The sequence below is a fragment of the Dendropsophus ebraccatus genome, chromosome 1, assembly GCF_027789765.1.
Source record: "Dendropsophus ebraccatus isolate aDenEbr1 chromosome 1, aDenEbr1.pat, whole genome shotgun sequence".
Classification (NCBI taxonomy): Eukaryota; Metazoa; Chordata; class Amphibia; order Anura; family Hylidae; genus Dendropsophus; species Dendropsophus ebraccatus.
The window spans coordinates 25,617,526-25,638,607 of NC_091454.1; the positions used below are offsets into that span (position 1 = coordinate 25,617,526).

The 21,082-nt window shown below is 45.8% G+C and overlaps 1 protein-coding gene across 1 annotated transcript; it reads right to left on the bottom strand.

Annotated features, from left to right (window-relative positions):
* Positions 1-2,549: 2,549 nt before the first annotated feature.
* On the bottom strand, positions 2,550-6,142 carry LOC138776231 (platelet-derived growth factor receptor-like protein). Its single transcript, XM_069956117.1, has 5 exons — positions 5,601-6,142; positions 4,835-4,986; positions 4,018-4,311; positions 3,108-3,247; positions 2,550-2,900 (listed from the first exon to the last, which is right to left on the bottom strand). The coding sequence occupies exons 1-5, from the start codon at positions 6,140-6,142 to the stop codon at positions 2,676-2,678; spliced, it is 1,353 nt and encodes a 450-aa protein (XP_069812218.1). The 3' UTR covers positions 2,550-2,675.
* Between the last annotated feature and the right edge of the window lie 14,940 nt (positions 6,143-21,082).

Sequence of the window (21,082 nt, forward strand, 5' to 3'; positions counted from 1 at the left end):
AGGAACGGGACTTGGAGAGAAGGGGTAAGTATAAGGGTCTCTAGCGGGGGTCGGGCGGCCTTCACTCCGGCACGGGGGGGGGGGGGGGGTGACAGGTTCCCTTTAAACATATACATAACATATAACATATACATTAAATGGACAGCAAAAGCACAGCGTGAGTACTGCATCAGTTCTGTGAAGACGCTGTAGTACCACGTCATTGCTGCAATAAAACTCCACCGTGTGTGAACCTACCCTTTTACCCATATAATTTTTATTTTTTTCATTGACTTAGTAGTATGAGGGCTTATTGAGTTGTAGTATGAGGCTATGTTCACACTATGTAAGTTTCGTAATAATCACGGCCGCTGTTGACAATTTGCAACAACGGCCATGATTATTACGGACTTTACGTAGTGCTGCCATCTATGAAATCGCGGCTGGAGTGTGTACACATAGGGAGAGATCTATCAAACATGGTGTGAAGTGAAACTGGCTCAGTTGCCCCTAGCAACCAATCAGATTCCACCTTTCATTCCTCACAGACTCTTTAGAAAATGAAAGGTGGAATCTGATTGGTTGCTAGGGGCAACTGAGCCAGTTTCACTTTACACCATGATTGATATATCTCTCCCATAGTATACACTCCGGCCAGGATCCCTAGTGGCACCGCAAAAAACTAGCATGTCAGTTTTCTGCGGCTGCTATTTATTGAATAGCAACGAAGGGAGACATGTCAGTGCACACAATGGAGCGTGCGGCTCCGGCCTCACGCTCCATTGTGTGCAGAGGGGAATTGGGATGCGGGTGCACATGGATGCGCTCGCATCTCAATTCATCAGAATTCAAGATCATCCGGACGGTACTGCAGTACCGTCCAGGATGATCTTCTCTGACACCAGTCGTTGTAAGCCATGTGGGTTATTGAGTTGTGGTATGCGGACTCAACGTAATGATGTAGCCAGAATAAAATCTATGAGTGTAATGCACATGCACCACATTGATTTATTAGATTGGCACTCACCTTGTACGGCCTGCCATAGACAATGATGGTGGGGGCTATGGCTACATTGTGTGTGTGTGTGTGTGTGTGTGTGTGTGTGTGTGTGTGTGTGTGTGTGTGTGTGTGTGTGTGTGTGTGTGTGTAGGAGTATTCAGAACGTATTCCTTCAAATATAGTAAGACACTGTTTGCACAAGGGTCCATTTTCACAGAAAGATTATCTGACAGATTATCTGCCAAAGATTTGAAACCAAAGCCAGAAACAGACTATAAACAGAGAGCAGGTCATAAAGAAAAGCCTGAGATATCTCCTATTTTAAAATCCATTCCTGGCTTTCTGTGTAAATGGACCCTAATTCACACGTCCTTAGGGCTGTCCACAGCCACTGACCCACAACAGTGGCCACACTACTAATGTGCATCTATAACTGAACAGACCCATTCACTGAGTAGGTGATCTGTGCCATAACTCGAATTGCCGTTTTTTTTAACAGCGCACATTATGGCCCTAACACAGACCCATAACCTCTACAGATGTGTCTATGGGGCCATAGGAATTAACAAGTCCATATTCTGTCTGCAAATGGACGTGTGAAAGAGGCTTTAGTCCTATAGTCAATTGGTAAAAATATTTGTTCAGTTTCTATGGGGCACTACTGTACCTCTTTATGCCTCTGTATTATCACCGAGAAACATTTTTAGAATTAGGGTCTATTATATAACGTGAATTGGGAGCATTGTGTACAATGCTGCAGCTGATACTGAGCAGGGACTGACAACAGCAACATTTCTTTCTTCGGGTGTCCTGGACTCCAAGCACTTCTTGCTTCTGTAGTCTCTGCACTGGAAAAGGGGTTGCAAAGGAAATTACTGACCGCCTGTCCATGGGGACAAGGTTGTAGATAAGGAGACGTGAAAGATTGTTCCTTGTACATGTGCTTTGCTGTGTGATATGTTGCACTTCTTGAACATCTGTGCTTTGTCACATAACCAATGGAACATCTCCTGGCATCCTTTTTAGCAACAGGCCTCTGCTGGTCTAGTGGCTTCCCAAGAACTTGAGCTTCTCTTGAGCCATCTGATGACACTCACAACCCTTCCTGTCACACATGGACTGCAGAATATTCCCAACTCACCTATTTTGATTTCTATCAACTCGGTTGCCACCCCCTGAAGAATTAAAAAGGCACATCCTAAGGCATTTTAGCTAGGAAGCCCAAACAAGATTCATGGAATTACCATCATTGTACTCTTTGTACTGAGCTTTGGTTGAGGTTTCCTAAGCCGACCCCTGGCAGAAGAGAAAGACGCTCCTGCATTCTTAGAGATCAAGATTTGAGAGGAGATATTCACCATAGTACAGTGAGAACTATAAGACCCTACTTATGGAGTTTAGGACAAAATGGTATAACACAAGAATCCCAACCATTAGCCTGACCTGGACAGGGCACCTTAAAATGTAAGTGTGGAACAATTGTATAGAGTAAAAAAAAATCAAGAAATGAGCACTTTAATAGCACTTGAATATAGCAGGTACAATACAATTACATGTGGAAAGTGTTTATGAGACTGTAGAACCAGTCGTTCAATATAAGTAAAAAATAAAAAAAAATCTCAAAATGTTTATATCATACATAACTAATGACATCACCAAACAACATCCATCCCATATACAGGGAAGCTCAGATGTCTCATCCTTGGGTTCTCTCTCTGGTTGTAGACGATGTTGCAGGGAGGATGGTGACCCTTGTTGTTACGGACGTGCTCCCTTGTAGGTTTTGAGCTGTACAGGTATAAGTGCCGTCATCCACAGCACGAGCTTCATCAATATACAGAGTACTCTCGGACTCCTGTAATAACTGGCCTCCGCGTCTGGTCTGTGAGGTGTGCTCTCGGACATAGGGAGGGCGACCGATCTGTAGAGACACAGAGCTGTGAGTCAATCACTGTGCATAGTGATTATATCCTGGTGAGATTCACCAACCTTTAGAATCATGATGCAATATTCCATTTCCCAGAATGTCTAAGGCATGCTGGGAGTTGTAGTTTTTTAAAAAATCCAGAAAGCCACAGCTTTATTGTCAAGATTATAAAGTGTAATGTATCTTACAAGGTTTTTTTACCTGTTGCCCAGGATATTCCCACGTGAAGTCAACACTGATTTCTAGTTCACCTAGAACGGTGCAGGTGACAACGAAATTCTCTCCTGTTCGTGCCGACTTCACCGATGCCTCGATGGTAGGTTTGGGTGGAGCCGATGGGTCTGTAATAAAAACATATTTCAAAACGGAAAAAAAAAAATATTTTCCCAGAAAGATTTGCTTCTATAAAATCGAATTCATATCCAATTTACTACAATACCCGGAGTCGGATCATTTGCATTTAATGGCTATGTTCCCACAGGAACTTTTTTAGATACTGATGGCTGTTAATAATAATGATCATGATCATTACGTATATAAAATAATGGCTGTTATTTCACCTAAAAAAAAATTGCGGAAACATAGCCGAGTAGCGGTGGCTGAAGAAGTTAGATGCAGACCTAGCGAGTGTGGGAAAACATGGATGCAGCCTATGGCTGTATCCATGTTTTCCAGGCAGCCTTAGGGCAGCATCCAACTTCTTCAGAAGACGAACGATTGCACTCGAGCATCTCTAGTTTGTACGCATGGGGCTGGGGTAGGCTTTGAACCTGTTTGGTGGTCCACAGAAGCTCTTTAGGGTTGATACTCCTGGATGAACATGGATCCATAATACAGCCATGTATTCTTTTTTGTAGCATGACACCCCAATCTGCCAATGGGGTCACAGTTAGGGTTGTTGTTCTTCATGGTGTCCTAGGTGGTTCCCACCATTCCCACACTGCTGCTCACTAGGGTGACCTACCCTTTCCTTTTGTCATAGCATAGTGATGAGATGTCTGGTGCCACCTAAACATGGCTGTCGATCACCGATCACAGCAAAGCTGCCACAATAGACAACATATCACCCCATTTGCTATGGATATTGGGGACACATGGAAAAAACACTCACAATGCACATATATCAGCATATACTTGGTTGACATCTGTCGAAGGTTTCCAAGCTCTGCAATGCAGAACAATGATCCGACCAGAGATGGCTGTGGTTGGTATATGACGAATCCCTTCTTCAGGTCGAAGGCAATCTTCACCCCATCTACGGGCACCTGTTCTGGTGGGAACTCTCTATGCAGAGTGACTTTGGCTAATGGGTTGGTGACCTGGCATGGAAGTAATGCTGGCTGTCGGGTTCGTAGCTGGACAACCACATAATAGTCCTCTGTCGGGACAAAGAGTTCCTGCGGATCTGCAAAAAATTTAGAGAAAAGGATGTAATTGTATGGACTCAACAAGTGATCATGAAGTAGACATAGTGTGGCATCAACTATCTATAGGTGATACACCAAGCCCTCTATTAGTACCCGATGGTGTCTGATGGAGTAGATACAATTGGGGTTCTAGGTTCAGAATTATAGATGACTTTTGGTAGGTGGGGGGCATGATATATATTTTCCATTAAGGTCGAGGAATTTCAGATTACAAATCTGTTGACATCTGAACCCGGACTAGAATTGAGTCTTAAAGGAGTTATCTAGACTCACAAAACCACGGTCACTTTCTTCCAGATACAGCACCACTCTTGTCCTGGATGTGGGTTTTGCAGCCAAGTTCCATTGAAGTCAAGGGAGCTGAATTGTAATGCCACACACAACCTGAGGACAGGGGTGGCGCTGTTTTTGCAAGAAAGTAGCGTTGTTTTTTCTAATCCTGGATAACCCCTTTAAATGTAGATGGAAGCAGTGTATAGTGTAGAAAAGTTATAGACTCACCCGTGACAAACACAAAGGTCTTGCCGGTTTTCTCTTCCCCATCATGGCAGTCATGTCCACTGCACTGGTAACCTCCACAGCTGAACTCCCCGGTATCGGCTGCTGAGGCATTCACCAGGATGAGCTGACTGTAACGTCCAAAGTGCTTTATCCTGAAATAAAAAGCACAATTATTGATCAGGTGGTCTACTACATGGCTGATGCCCTTTGGTGGACGAGACGTATCATCCCAGTATAACATTGCAGACATGACGGCCGGGTGCATGTGCATCAGTTGCCTGGGGAAGACTTGTCACCAGGATGTATTATGGGAAGAGTCGGGAGTAATGTGATGGACAATGTTTTGCTGAAGACCTTATGTCCTGGCATCATGCAGATGAGTACATTTGATTGATAATGTGTTTTCCCTTAGTCCATCAGCGGCACAATAATGGGGTATTATTGCCCCTGTGAGCTTAGGCAGGACAAAAAAGGAATTTTAATAGTAAACTTAAAACTTTAATGAAATCATCATTAGGCCCCTCCTCCCTCAGTATAAGAGGAGGCCGGCCCCCATACACCATGAGTTAATTTTAAAGAAAATATGACCTTGTCCCAAAATAGGGAGGGAAAGTTGTGCCGCTGATGGACTAAGGGAAAACACATTATCAATCAAATGTACTCTTCCCTTACGTCCCTCAGCGGCACAACAATGGGGATTTAGCACGACAATTAATCCCTAGGGTGGGAACCAAGCATAGCCTGGCAAACCACCGAAGCTGCAAACCCTGAAGGTTCGGACGCCGCAATCCGATAATGCTTGAAGAAGGTTCTCGGAGTGGACCAAGAGGCTGATTGGCAAATTTGCTCTAGCGGGATAAGAGCCCTCTCAGCCCAAGAGGAGGCGACTGATCTGGTCGAGTGAGCCCTAGTGAACTCCGGCGGATCCTTCTCATTAATATGATATGAAAGATTTATGCATTCTGAGATCCATCCTGATATCGAAGGTTTGGATGCTTTCAATCCTTTGTTTTTCCCCGAGAAGGATATGAAGAGATTTTCAGACCGCCTGAATTCCTGAGTCCTCTGTAAGTAAATTTTTAAACACCTTACCACGTCCAAACTGGCTAGTTCAGTATCTTTGGATGTCAAGTCTACTGGGAGCCTCGGAATTGTTACAAGCTGGTTTAAGTTGGAAAATGAGGGACATTTAGGTGTAAAGGTGGGGAGAAATTTGAGCAGAACCTTATCTTCCAGAAAGGTGGTGTATGGCTCTACCGAGGAGAAAGCCTGAAGTTCTCCTATGCGTTTGGCAGAGGTTATGGCCATTAGGAAGATCGTCTTTAAGGTTAAATTCTTTATAGGAATCTGAGGGAGAGGTTCGAAAGGGTCCCCACTCAATGTCCTCAAGACTAAGGAAAGATCCCAGGGACTGACTGGTCTACAAATTCTGGGTCGGAGTCTGGAGACTGCTTTGATGAATTCCTTTACTTCCGGAATCTGCAGAAATTTCACCTGAAGTGATGCTGACAACGCGGCCAGTTGGATCTTTAATGTACTAGGAGATAACCCCTTATCGTATCCATCCTGCAGAAACTCCAATATTTGAGGTACGGAAGGAGAGCTGGAGTCTAAGTGATGTTGAGAACACCAGGAACTGAAGATCCTCAGGATTCTTGCATAGGATTTATTAGTGGCGTCACTTCTTGAATGGGAGAGAGTCTCCCTCACCCTAGAAGAAAAGCCTTTGGCCTCTAATAGGGGTACGTTAGTAGCCAGGCCGTTAGGTGCAGGGACCCTAGATTGTGACAGAGCTGAGTGCCCTGAGAAATCAGGTCCGGCCAAGGTGGGAGCTTCCAATATCTCTTCCGACTCATGGACATGAGCAGGGAGAACCAGGACCTCTTTGGCCAAAATGGAATTATTGCGATCACTGAGGCCTTGTCTTGTCTGATCTTTACCAGGATCCTGGGAATCATGGCCGTCGGTGGGAATTTGTAGGCCAGATTGAATCTCCATTCTATGGTCATCGCATCCACCACCTCCGGATAATCTTCCGGGTATAGTGAGCAGAATCTCGGAAGTTTGGTATTCCGACGAGTCGCCATGAGATCTATCTCCGGGTGACCCCATCTGGCGGTTATCTGATTGAAAATCACAGGGTTCAGAGACCATTCCCCTGGGATTGCCCGGTTCCGACTCAGACTGTCTGCTAGAATATTCAGAGTCCCCTTGATATGGACTGCTGTAAGGCTGGCAAGATTTGATTCTGCCCACTTCAAGATCTTTCCCACCTCTTTGAGGAGGGGTTTGGATCTGGTGCCCCCTTGTTTCCTTAGGTAATATACAGAAGCAATGTTGTCTGTTCTTACCTTTACCGCTTGACCCTGAAGAAGATCCGAAAAGTGGACTAGGGCATTGAAGATGGCTCTTAACTCCAGCTCGTTTGACGAGAGGCCTACTTCTGACGAGGCCCAAACTCCCTTTATAGTCCTCTGAGCTAGATGAGCTCCCCATCCTTTGCCTGATGCGTCTGTAGTGAGGGTGATCCAATTCGGCTCTTCTATTGCTGCCCCGTCTTTTATACTTGACCACCACCGAAGAGTTTGTCTTACGGATAGCGAAAGTCTGATCCTTTTGTCCAGGCCAGAGGTTTTCCGGTTCCAATGTTGGAGAACCTCCGACTGAAGAGGTCTCATATGGAACAAGGCCCATGGAACGGCCTCCGTAGCTGAAGTTAAGAGTCCCAGATACTTCATCAGGGTCCTTAGAGAGACCAGGCGAGGAACTCTCAGAAAGCGGTACCCATCCAGAATTCTTTTCTTCCTCTCTGGAGTGAGGAATAATCTCATTTCCTGGGAGTCTATGATAAACCCAAGGTAGGTTTTTCTTGTAGAGGGAGTTAGGTCTGATTTCTCCCAATTGACTAACCATCCGAGTTCGGATAGCAGATCCAGAGTTGTCGAGATATTCTGGTTGAGGAGGTTCTGGGATCTGGCTATAAATAGCCAATCATCCAGGTAGGGAATAATAGTTATGCCTTTTAACCTCAGAACTGCCACCACCGAAGCTATCACCTTGGTGAAGATAAATGGAGCCGAGGTAATCCCGAACGGGAGGACTTTGAATTGAAGATGACGTACTCGTCCTCTCACATAGACAGCTATCCGCAGAAACCTTCTGTGACCCTGGAATATTGGGATGTGGAAATATGCATCCTTTAGGTCCATTGATGCTAAAAGGTCTCCTTTGTTTAGTACCGTCTTCACTGACTTTATAGTCTCCATTCGGAATTTGTTTTTCACCATAAAACGATTTAGGAAGCGTAGGTCTATGATGAGTCTGTCCTTCCCTGAAGGTTTTGGAACCAGAAATACGGGTGAGTAAACACCCTGACCTATTTCCTCCGTAGGTACTGGTTCCAGGGCGGAGATTTTGATTAGATCCAAAATTGAACTTTCTAGAACCGCTTGCTTCTCGGGTGATAGACGCGATGAAATTCTGAACTTTGCGGGTGGCAGTTGTTCTAAGGATAGAGCATAACCCCTCCTGACGATATTTAGGACCCACGAGTCCTTGACCCACTTCTCCCAGGCTGGTAGAAAGTGGGACAGACGTCCTCCCACCGGGAGCCCGGCGTCAGAATTCCTTCTTCCTAGGGGGGGACTTCCTTCTGGAAGCTCCCCCTCTCCTGAAATTTCCAGATCCTCTACCTCTATATCGGTATTGTCTCTCTCTTTGATGAGACCTGTCCCGATATCTCCGAAAGGACTTCTTCGCTGCCGGCAAGGATTTACCCTTGCGGTCGGAGAGTTCCTCCATAAGGGAATCTAGTTCCTTACCGAACAATTTCCCAGGAGTGTAAGGGATATTGCATAGGTTAAATTTTGATGGATTGTCTCCAGCCCATGGGCGGAGCCATAGTGCTCTCCTGGCTGCTGTGGACAGGGCTAAGGATCTTGATGTTCTGTCCCCACATGCGGCGAGTGAAGGTTTATCTGACTAGTGGGCCTGACTGGAGATTCCTACCTTGTATTCCAGCATATGAGGCAGACAGGAACCAGAATAAGCGTCAGGTAGAGTAGGAAATTGAGCAGAACGTAGTTTAATAACTTCACATACAGCTTAGTCACAGATGCGGTATAGTAGTTATATTGTGCTGTTGCTGCTTTCCTAGAAGATACCTTGCTGACACTTGTAATTTCTGGTCAGAAGATTATGACTCTGATAAGCCCAAGCAAGCACTACTTCTCCAGTCAGAAGCAGGATGAAGAATGCCTGCTACAGGAAGTGACGTGGAGACTGGGCTATAAGACACACCCACTAAGGGACAAACCAAAAAATGTGAAAATGGAGGGGAGTCTAAACTCTTGGCCAGCAGATGGCAGCACAACAAGAATACATGTAATGAATACAACAAGGAATGAATGTAAACAATGCAGTTATAAAAACATCTGAATAACATACAGATAAGTGAGGAGAACAGCACACTCCCCGTCTGAAATTCCCTTAGGGGGATTTCACTATAAACTAATTTCTATGAAATATAGTGCAGAACCTGAAACAAAACATGTTAATATGCAATATAAACAGTGAGATAATCCTGTTTCATAACTGAGGAATAAAGTTCTTTAAAGGAAAGTTCAGTCCTGTTCATCCGCCAGGAACATCCTCAACAGGCAATATCAGGATCAGTTCGTTGATAGGCCTTGCAAACGTTTTGGTCTCACCCTTCCTGGAGATCTTCAACTCCACCTTCCGGATCTTGCCATCCTTGCTGGGAAGAACTTTTGTAACTAGTCCCATAGGCCAGTCCATCCTTTCGGTTTGTTGTTCCTTCATCAATACGAGGTCTCCTTTTTTCAAGTTTGGTTTCTGGTGTTGCCATTTTCTTCTTCCTTGAAGAATCACAAGATACTCCTTTCGCCATCTGTTCCAGAAGTAATCCGCTAAGTGTTGTACACGTTTCCACTGTTTTTGGTAGATGTTTCCATGAGTGTACTCTCTACTTGGCGTCAGTTGATTCCCAGTTTTCTGGGTGAGAAGAGTAGCTGGAGTCAGTATAGCTGGTGCTTCAGGATCCATTGATACTGGAACAAGGGGTCTTGAGTTGATGATGGCGGAAACCTCAGCGAGAAGAGTAACCAGAGTCTCATGTGTGAGTCTTGAAGAATTCACATCCATAAGCATAGAGTTCAAGATGCTGTGGGAGATCCCGATCATCCTTTCCCAGGTGCCTCCCATGTGGGAACTATGAGGAGGATTGAAAATCCAGGTGCAACCCTTCTCTGCCAGCTGATCTTGGATGGGCTTGGTGCCAATATTCAGTTCTCGGCATGCTCCAATGAAGTTGCTTCCACGGTCAGACCTCAACTGCTTCACAGGTCCGCAAAGTTCAAGCCTGGGAATAGTGTGATCAGGCTTGGGGGCTAACTTGGCTTTGCCAAAAACGAACCCAATATGAACTTGACTGTTGGGTTCTGTCGCCTTGAGGTAGGCAACGGCTGCTATGGCCTCTGTGGAAGCATCCGAGAACACGTAGAGTTCCTTCCCCTTGCTGGCAGTAAGTGAGGCTTTGACATAGCATCTTGGGATGTTGATCTTATCCAAGGCATACAAAGATTGCTTCCAGGCTTCCCACTTTTGCTCCTTATCAGAAGGAAGGGGGGCATCCCAATCCTTGATGGTTTCAGAAAGCTGTCTCAGTAGGGATTTACCTTGTATGGTGATGGGCGCTACAAATCCCAGTGGATCGTATAGGCTGTTCACAACTGACAGGACACCACGTTTTGTAAAGGGTTTGTCCGCACGACTTACTTGAAAGCCAAAGGAGTCGGCGGACAGATCCCACCTCAGGCCTAAGCTTCTTTGCACTGGTGGATCGTCTTGTCCCAGGTTTATGTCCTTGAATCCAGGAGCATGATCATCTGACTCGAAGGCTCTCATGACAGCCAGGCTGTTTGAAGCGATTTTGTGTAGCCGTAGTTTGGCTTGGTACAGCATGTTTTGAGTCCTTTTAAGTAAATCAATTGCCTCTTCTTCAGTAGGTAATGATTTGAGTCCATCATCTACGTAGAAGTCCTTTTCTACAAAGTCTCTGGCATCCTTTCCATACTGGGACTCTCCCTCTTTGGCGGTTCTGCGAAGGCCATAAGTCGCTACAGCAGGTGAAGGGCTGTTCCCAAATACATGTACTCTCATGCGGTACTCCATCATCTCCTCGGTGGTGTCGTTGTCCTTGTACCACAGAAATCTGAGGAAGTTCCTGTGGTCCTCTCTGACTATGAAGCAGTGGAACATCTGTTCAATATCAGCGGTGATGGCAACAGGCTCTTTTCTGAACCTCATCAAGACTCCGACAAGGTTATTTGTCAGATTGGGACCTGTGAGAAGGACGTCATTAAGAGACACACCTTGATGTTTGGCGCTTGAGTCAAATACAACCCTAATTTGATTAGGTTTTCTGGGATGGTATACTCCGAATGAAGGTAAGTACCAGCACTCCTCGTTCTTCTTCAAGGATGGAGCTGGTTCTGCATGGTTGTTCCGGAATATTCTTTCCATAAACGTGACAACGTGTTCTCTCATTTCAGGCTTGCTGTTTAGGGAACGCTGAAGAGAGTTAAATCTTTGCAAAGCTTGTTCCCGGTTGTTTGGGAGTCTTACCCTGGAAGCTCTGAACGGTAGTGGAGAAACCCAGTGATTGGTTTCCTCCTTAGAGAATTCACTGTCCATAATCTTGACAAAGTCTCTGTCCTCTACTGACAAGGCTACTTTATCGTCATCCTTCGTTGTGAGGAACACTGATCTCCCCAAGTTGTCAGCATAGGGGGAGGGAATGACGTCAGGCAGCTGTATGAGGTCTGGAGGTTTCTCCTTGACTTTATAGTGATGAGGGCACGGCTTGATGCAAGATGTGCGTCCGTCTCTGTGCACGTAAGTCTTAAAGGAGTCAATTCCTGATTGATCCAAGCATACATTTCCAATGATTACCCATCCTAAGTCCAGTCTCTGGGCGTATGGGGCATAGTCAGGACCGTTACACTGCTGACGCACTTTGTGTACCCTTAGATTGTCTCTGCCAAGCAGGAGTAGAATTTCAGCGTCCATATCCAAGGGTGGGATAACACTGGTCAGGTGCCTTAGGTGTGGTTGGTGAAATGCAGCTTCTGGGGTAGGAATCTCATCCCTGTGATCAGGTATTTGGTCGCATTCAATCAGTGTAGGTAAGGGTATCTCTGTGTCTCCATTGATGGGAGAAGCGATGAATCCCTGTGCTCTTCTGCCACAAGTCTCTATGCTGCCTGAGCAGGTGTTTAAGGTATAGGGTTTTGTGGGTCCCTCGATCCCAAAGGCTTCAAAGAATTTAGGTCCGGCTAGGGACCGGTTGCTCTGGTCATCAATGATTGCATACATTTTTAGAGCCTTTTTTGGTTGTCCTTCTGGGTAAACCTTGATCAGACATATTCTGGCACAACATTTGTCCCTTTGGCTCTCCCCACATACCTCCGAGCATGAACAGGAAACATCAGTGGTAGAGTTAGCACGATTCTGAGGCTCCCCGCCATGGCTTGTAGTGGGAATACTGGTAATTGCAGCCGATGAATCGCTGGTGGGTGGGGTTAGGTGCATAACCGTGACATGTCTGTCGCTGTGACACTCCTCACACTTAATGGCAGATTTACAGTCCTTAGCCATATGCTCCAATGAGGCGCAGCATCTGAAACATACTCCTAGCTCAGTGAGGATTTTCTTGCGTTCCTGTATGGGTTTGGACCTGAAGCCTCTGCATTTATTTAGTGAGTGAGGTTTTTTATGAATGGGACATTCACGATTAAAGGACTTGTCTCTTGATGAGTTAGTTTGGTGTTTACCCGTGGATGCTGCAGGTGGTGGCAGGTTAGTCTTTCTAACACTCGCACAGCTCTTAAAGTCTCTGTGTTTCTGTGTGGCACCTTCATACCTTGATGATGATGCAGCTGGAGTGTTGAGCTCCAGGAAGTCAAGACTGGGGTCATTCCTCATCTGGGCTTGTTCGTCGATGAACCTGCAGAAGTGGATGAATGGTGGAAAGGTGACATCATGTGCTCTCTTATATCTTGAGACTGATGTTGCCCACTTCTCCTGCAAACTGTATGGCAGCTTTGTGACGATTGGGTTTACCCCATGGGCGGTATCCAGATAGCATAGTCCAGATAGACGAGGATCTCTTTTAGCAAGTTCCAGTTCCATGAGCAGATCACTTAAGTCCTGAAGCTTGTGGACTTCCTTCAGATTAATCTTTGGGATGTTCTGCAGTCTCTTGAATAGGGCTTTCTCTATTGCTTCGGCACTGCCAAAGGTACGTTCAAGTCTCTGCCAGGCAGCGGCAAGACCTGCTTCAGCTTGTCCCACATAGACAGTCCTTAAGCTCTTGATGCGATTTGTAGAGCCAGGGCCCAGCCATTTGACCATGAGATCAAGCTCCTGCTCTGCGGTAAGGTTGAGGTTGGCGATGGCAGCTTTGAAGGTTGCTTTCCAGGCTCTGTAGCTCTCTGCGCGGTCGTCAAATTTGGAGAGACTGGTGTTGATCAGCTCCCTGCTAACCATGTACCTTGCGAACTCAGATATATCTGTTTTCTCACTTCTTGTTGCCGTGTCAACTCGTTGTACCCCTTGGGCGTATGGGTTGGTTGGCGTGAAAGGGTGAGATGTTCCAGGGTAGAATGATGTCGCTGCAGGGTTGAGCTGTGGTTTAGCCTCTATAAGTTCTGACGACCGCTGCTTGTGCTGCGCGACTAGGCCAGAAAACACTCGGTAACCATCTTCCTGTGATAGTTGTCCTTGAGAAGGCACATCTGGGTGACGATCATCAGTTCGTGCGGGTGCTATAGGTGGCACCGTAGCTGCAGGTAGAGCTGACTTGGAGATTTCAGTGTTGTCAGCTTGAATGGTGCTAGAAATAGGGGGGGCTGCAGGTAACTGATTCAGCACATAGTCATTGGTGCGATCGACAGGATTGTCTGTTTCTTGTGGCAAGCAAACTGGATCGAGACTTTGGCTCATTGCTTGCTCAAGTACCTTTACTTTGGCCAATGCAATTTCCTCTTCCATCTCTGTTTGAAGGATCTTTATCTGAGCCTCTGCTTCTGCACTCTCTTTTTTAGCCTTAGCTTCGGCCATTGCAATTTCCTCTTCCATCTCTGTTTGAAGAATCTTTATCTGAGCCTCTGCCATTACTTCTTTTCCTCTGAAGGCACGTCTTATTTTGGATTGCTCTGCATCTATGCGGGCCTCTAGTATTCTGTCACTCAGGACTGAGCTTCTTGAGCACGAGGATCTGTATGACCGTGATGAACGTTTAGATGAATTTGATCTGTGCGATCTAGTCTCTTGTAGATGAGAGATACGGAGCTCCGCTTTATCTTTAGCATTCTGCACCATGGTGTCTCTTTCTATTTCTGATGATTCTGCCTTGATCAGCTCTGTTAAGGCTTCATCGATATTAGAGGCTTTTAAGAAGGTGATATACTTTGCAAACAGTCTCTTATATCTTTCATGCTCTGTATTCAGCCGTGCAACAGCATCTTGTTGACTCTCGGTGTCACCCTTGAAGGATTGAAGACTTGCCACGAGGGAGGTAACTCGTTTCCATCTCTCCTCCAGGTCATCACAGAGCTCATTTTTAGCAGTATGATAATTTTCAATTACCTTTAGTGTCGGTTTGAGAGAGCGTCTTGGTCGGACAACTTGGTCTGTTGGAAGTGTGAGTTCTGCTTCCTGCTGTTCCAAATCATCACTATCAACTTGTCCTTGCTGTGTTTTATCGCTGGGGAGTTGCTCGGGATGCTTTTCGGCCATTTTGATTTAAAGTGTACTGTCTCTTTAAGAAAATTAACTTTGGAATTGGGGTCTGAAAATCGCAGCACAGCTTCTTTAGGACACCCCGATATGATTCCCAGCGTTATTTGAGTGATTTGTGGGGTTTTCAAGTCTGGGTGGCCAGACCAACGGGAGGTAGTATGCAGCAAGTCTCTTAGGAGGGGTATGGTCTGAGGGAGCTTCACACACAAAACTGTCCTTCTACTGAGTGATGAAAGGTTCATGTAAGATATGAGAAACAGCTTGGGATGCTTTGTGGAAGACTTTATGCAGGTGTAGAATATAGCAGACACACACTGTGCTTGTCCTGAGGCCTGTCTAGACGTGCTGTCTCAGATTAGCTGACCATGTGCTTGTTGCTATGGAGACCTCTGACTGATCTGGGTTACAGGCAATTTCTAGCTGTGATTTTGGGCTTTTTAAGTGAATCTTCTGACTGTTCTGTCCCCACATGCGGCGAGTGAAGGTTTATCTGACTAGTGGGCCTGACTGGAGATTCCTACCTTGTATTCCAGCATATGAGGCAGACAGGAACCAGAATAAGCGTCAGGTAGAGTAGGAAATTGAGCAGAACGTAGTTTAATAACTTCACATACAGCTTAGTCACAGATGCGGTATAGTAGTTATATTGTGCTGTTGCTGCTTTCCTAGAAGATACCTTGCTGACACTTGTAATTTCTGGTCAGAAGATTATGACTCTGATAAGCCCAAGCAAGCACTACTTCTCCAGTCAGAAGCAGGATGAAGAATGCCTGCTACAGGAAGTGACGTGGAGACTGGGCTATAAGACACACCCACTAAGGGACAAACCAAAAAATGTGAAAATGGAGGGGAGTCTAAACTCTTGGCCAGCAGATGGCAGCACAACAAGAATACATGTAATGAATACAACAAGGAATGAATGTAAACAATGCAGTTATAAAAACATCTGAATAACATACAGATAAGTGAGGAGAACAGCACACTTGAAGCCAATCTAGCCTGATGAGTGGCCAAATCTGAGATGTAATCCATGGCTAGGTTAATTTCCTTGAATGATTCTAATATGTCATCCCTATTTACTCCGGAGTCAATATCCTCCTTCATTTTCTTGAGCCACTTCCTCAGTGCTTTGGAAACTTCGTGATTGGCGATGGCAATGGCACCCTGTCCCGCAGCCGTAGTATAGGCCCTTTTCAAAGATGCCTCAATACGGCGATCCATAGGATCTCTGAGGCTAGAGCCATCGTCTCCGGGAACTAAGATGTTTTTGGATAATTTAGAGATCGCTACATCCACTTTAGGGGGTACCACCCAAGAACTGGATTGCTCCTCGTTCAGCGGGAACAAGGCCCAAAATCTTTTGCCTACGGCAGGGGCCTTATCGGGTCTCTTCCATTCCTCTTTAACTAGCTCTGAAATGAAATCATCCATCCTGAATGCTCAGGGAGCAGAGGAGGACTCCTCAGAGGGTAGCTCCGTAGCTACTTCCACATATTTTACTAATTTAGAAATTCTATCAGGGTTAAACAAAAACTTTTCTTTCTTTTTGATATCCCTGTCGGAGTCAGAGGAATACACTTCATCCAGGACAGTAAATCCTTCAGAGATTGAAGGGGAGTCGTCGTGATCTCGTCTAGGTCTTTTCCTAAAAGGGAAGGGGAGTGTAAGGAACCCTTTGGCCGGAAATGGATGACAAAAGATGGAGTATCCTACCTTGAAGTAGTGAGGGATTCCTTAAGGCCCTCCACAGAGGACTTTACAAGGTCACTAACCCATATGACCACATCCTGGATGGTAGGTTCCTCTTTATCCTATAGAAACATGATCATAGAATACACGCAGATGCAATATCCCTTTAAATCCTACAGGATTAGATCTCACCTGAATCCGGGGACGACATGCCAGACAGGTAGTAAATTCGCTGTCATCCGGTAAGGGGACATCTGAAAAGATTGTCAGACTAAGTACATAGTACCTTAAAAAGAACAGAATCCTTCTGATTACCTTACTATACCCACCACACTCTCTGCAGGTTAGGTGGTGTCTTTTGGCAGTAGATTTCCGAACAGAGGATTCTCTAGACATCTTCAATATGCAATACACAAGTACTGATCACAGCGCAGTGTATCAGCAGCTGGCTTCCAAGAAAGACAGCAAGACTACCTAGCTCAGTGCAGGTTTTAAACCTGTTTTGGCGCCAAACCTGAACCTGTTACACCCAGAAGGATGAACTTACAGGGCCCCTCCTCCTGTATAGCATACCTGAGTAGTGTACTTCGTTTCCTCGGAGCTTCGGACGCCGTACAAGCCGGAAATGATGAAAAAAACGTCACTTCCGGTAATCGGCTGCAGTGGAACACAGATGCGCTCCAAATGCCGATACGTCATTTCCGGTCCGGCCCGTGGAACGCAAACTGCGCTCCACACGCCGGGAAGCAGGATCCTGTGTAAAATAGGAGTTGGAAAAGCAAGAGAGAGACAGAAAATAATAGAGACCCCCCCCCGAAAAAGGGCAGGGGGGGGCCCTAGAGGTAATATACTGAGAAAGAGACAAACACATGGGAGAAAGGAGGGAGTCCTGCCTTTTACTCTCAGGACAAAAAAATAAACTCATGGTGTATGGGGGCCGGCCTCCTCTTATACTGAGGGAGGAGGGGCCTAATGATGATTTCATTAAAGTTTTAAGTTTACTATTAAAATTCCTTTTTTGTCCTGCCTAAGCTCACAGGGGCAATAATACCCCATTATTGTGCCGCTGAGGGACGTAAGGGAAGTTACTGTGACATATGCCACTTACCAGAACATTGTACAGACCTAGTTCCTTCCCCAACTTCATGATATGCTAATGCAAGTGCCATAACATCTGAGCCACACTGAAAAAGTGTTCAGGAATGGTTTGAGGAACAAGCCATGGGGGGTCTTTAAATGCCTAAAGGGGTACTCCAGAGAAAAAAAATACTGTTTCTATTTAAAAATGCCAAGTCCGGTACTTACCAGCTGTGGTGTATTCTTTCCAGTCTGACACAGTGCTCTCTGCTGCCACCTCTGTCCGTGCAGGAAAGGTTTTCTATTCTAGTTCCTGTCAGGGACAGAGGTGGCAGCAGTCAGCACTGTGTGAGACTGCAAAGAATACACCACTTCCTGCAGGACATACAGCAGCTAATAAGTACTGGAAGACTTGAGATTTTTTTTTTTTTTTTTTAAATAGAAGTAATTTACAAATTCTACTTTCTGACACCAATTGATTTGAAAACATTTTTTACATTCCTTAAAGATTCATCTGCCAACATCTTGGTGCCAGACACAGCAGGACACCTTCAGGGGTTTTGGGAAGGTCCTACCTTAATGGGTCAGGGCTGTTTTGTAGGCAGAAGGAAACTTACACAATAAGGATGGTGGACGTAATATTATGGACATGACATGACACTTCTTTTCAGCGGAATACGCCGGCCCATAGAATGGTGTCTATGGGGCCGGCGGAAAAGCGCCCAGATGTGCGGGCGGACAGCTGACGGAATTCCGTAGTGTGAACCCGCCCTAAGGGTGGGTCGGCCCGCCTCCAGTGCTTCAGCCTGGGCCTGGTGGTACAGTCACTTTAAGCCCAAATTGTTCTACAACTCAGATGAGGGAAGCAATATACTGTAATACTGCTGTTTATTAAGTTGGCTAGGGCTGGTTACATTGGGGTTTTTACCCAGTTAACAGAAGTGTCTAAAAAAAATTAATGCAGTCTGTTTTTGAGATATAGTATTATATAACGTGTACATTATATTTGTTCTGACAATTAGAACAGATGTATAAATGTGCTGCCATAGTTTCTCCTTGCCACCCAATTCTCCGGAATAATATATACATTGGACCACATAACAGCAGTCTATGGCTATATCAATTTTTTTATAGGACTGCATCAAACTTCTCCAGCTGACAGGAATTGAGTGTTTGGACAAATGTCGCTAAAGCTTCAGAAAAAAAACTTTCACTACTTTGTGGGCATGAAGATCCCAGTGGCGCTGTCCTTTTTTTCATCGGCCCGCACCATGCAGTGGAGGCAAGCTCGGAGCCCCCAGGGTAACGATATTCCTTTTGGTGACACAGCCAGACTTGATTCTGATGGAGGTGCATCACTAAGGAGGATATTACATTGGGGGTGCCAGGCCCACCCTCCAGTGCCTAGAATGGGCTGGTGTATATAAAGAAAATGGTGCCAATCATGGGTCCCGATACAGGTGGTCCACTAAGTCTTATGCCCCCCAGGTAAAGGTAGCTTTCAGGTGTCACACAAAGGGGATGAAGCTGCTGTTTGCATTTGCATCACTTGATGTCTCACTTCCCCTAAACCAGGGATGGGGAACAGTCGGCCCTCCAGCTGTTCAAAACTACAATTTCCATCATGCCTGGACAACCAAAGCAAAGCCTGTGCCATAGACGCCATTTTAGGCTCGGGCAGATTCTTTCATCCACCCATAGAATTGATGGCAGAATCCGCCTGACCATAGAATGGAGTCTATGGAACCAGCGGAGATGTGAGCATCGGAATACGCAGAAACCTCTCTGCATAGATTACATAGTCTGAACGCACCCTTATCCATTCACAGGTACCAAACAGCTTACAACCAACTACAGTTCTCTTAACACAGCCCCACCAATAGGTGGTTAGACCCATCACCCCTGTAAAAGTTTTAATTCCTGGTGAGAGGTCATTTGTCCGAGTAAGCAAGTAAGTTCCTGCTGTAGTGATACCCAGGCCAGAGCCCTTGTCAGGGACTGCAGAAAGATTTCTTATAATGCACTGTAAACCCACAGGAGGGGGTAATCATTCTCTAGGGACTACCTTGTCCACGCCAGGGATCCTTCTACAGTTGTCAAGACAGTCTAAAGTTTCAGGACTGATCCCGAGTAAGACAGAGCAGCAAGCCAAAGTATGTTACAGATGTCCCACAGCTGTCCTGGAAGGTCTGCTATGCCCAGTAGTACAGGGCTGGAGCTTGTACTGCCCAACCTGGCACTGAGCTGGTTGGTCACCTCTGTAGATATGCGATTATAAGTATTCTCTACACTAATCCTGCCAGAGTTGCCTCTAGTTGCCTCTAGTTAACGAAGCCCTTGCAGCATCATACATTACCTGTCCAGGCTTCTTCTCCGCGCTGTCTTCATCCCCGGGTCCCACGCGCTCCATCTTCAGAATGGCCGATCAGCTGACAGAGCGCTCAGCCAATCACAGGCCGGGACCCCCGCGGCCTGTGATTGGCTGTGTGTGGCCTGTCAGCTGACCGGCCATTCTGAAGATAGAGAGCATGGGACCCGGGGATGAAGACAGCGCTGAGAAGAAGCCTGGACAGGTAATGTATGATGCTGCTAAGACTTCGGTAACAATGTCCTTGCAGCCCTCGCTCAACGATTGGGCCGTGGAATAGGCTAGGTAAACGAGCGCCAATCTAGCAGATCACCGCTCGTTTACATCGTTGATCGGCCCTCCTCAGCCCGTGGAATAGGACCCTTTGAGACACCATCACATCTCGACGTCAGTGTATTCTAGAACATTGCCCCCTGGGAAATCAAATATGCAAAAGAACACTGCAGAGACACCATCACGTGTCTCAACGTCAGTGAACGCCAAGAAAGCAAATACCCCGAAACAGCTGTCTGGATACCTTGCTTGGGTGGTTTCCTTGTTTGGAGACATTTCTTGGTTGGTCCTTCCTGCAGGAAACTCTGGCTAGTTCACAGATGTCGAGACATGCAATTGTGTCTCTGCAGTGTTATTTTGCATATTTTATTTCCCAGGGGGCAATGTTCTAGAATACACTGACATCAAGACACATGGAGTCTTGGTGTATTTCCCTGAGGTCAACCAGCGTTTTGCATTCACTTACTAGGCATTGTTCCTACTAGCCAGAATTCTACTCCACACTGATGAGGGGCAAATACCCTGAAACAGCTTTCTGTGGACGATACCTTGCTTGGGTGGTTTCCTTGATTGGAAACATTCCTTAGCTTGGTTTTTCCTTCCTGAAGGAAGGTCTGGCTAGTTCACAGAGGTTGAGACATGTGATGCGTTTCTGCAGTGTTTCTTTGCATATCAATACACCTTGACCTGCATCCTATTAGCCTTACCAAGTTTAGCTGGTCCTTACAAGACTCTGTACAAGCCCATGTGCTGGTCTACCTGAAGTAGATACAGAGTTCTGTGTTGTCAGTTTTCACAGGTTAGGACCTTCTCCCCTGACAGTGCCGAAGCCTCTAGACAGGCAAGTTATAGACTCATGGCTTCCTGGAACCACTGCTATGAGAAGCCTATGTCTTGTTCACACTCATTTATAGCTTTAGGGCCTACTTTGTTAGTACCAGGTGGGCAAGTTGCAAAGTTTCAGTGTAAGCCTATTAATACACAACACAATTTTTTTTTTTTAGAAAGCATCACTTTAT

What these genes read in the sequence shown, in the direction of transcription:
- LOC138776231 (XM_069956117.1), bottom strand. Translation starts at nt 6,142, where the DNA reads ATGGCCATAACCTCTGCCAAACGCATAGGAGAACTTCAGGCTTTCTCC. An exon ending in GCGGCGTCCGAACCTTCAGG is followed by an intron (nt 4,987 to 5,600) that starts GTTTGCAGCTTC and finishes TTTTTATTTCAG; the next exon opens with GATAAAGCACTTTGGACGTT. An exon ending in GACCTTTGTGTTTGTCACGG is followed by an intron (nt 4,312 to 4,834) that starts GTGAGTCTATAA and finishes AATTTTTTGCAG; the next exon opens with ATCCGCAGGAACTCTTTGTC.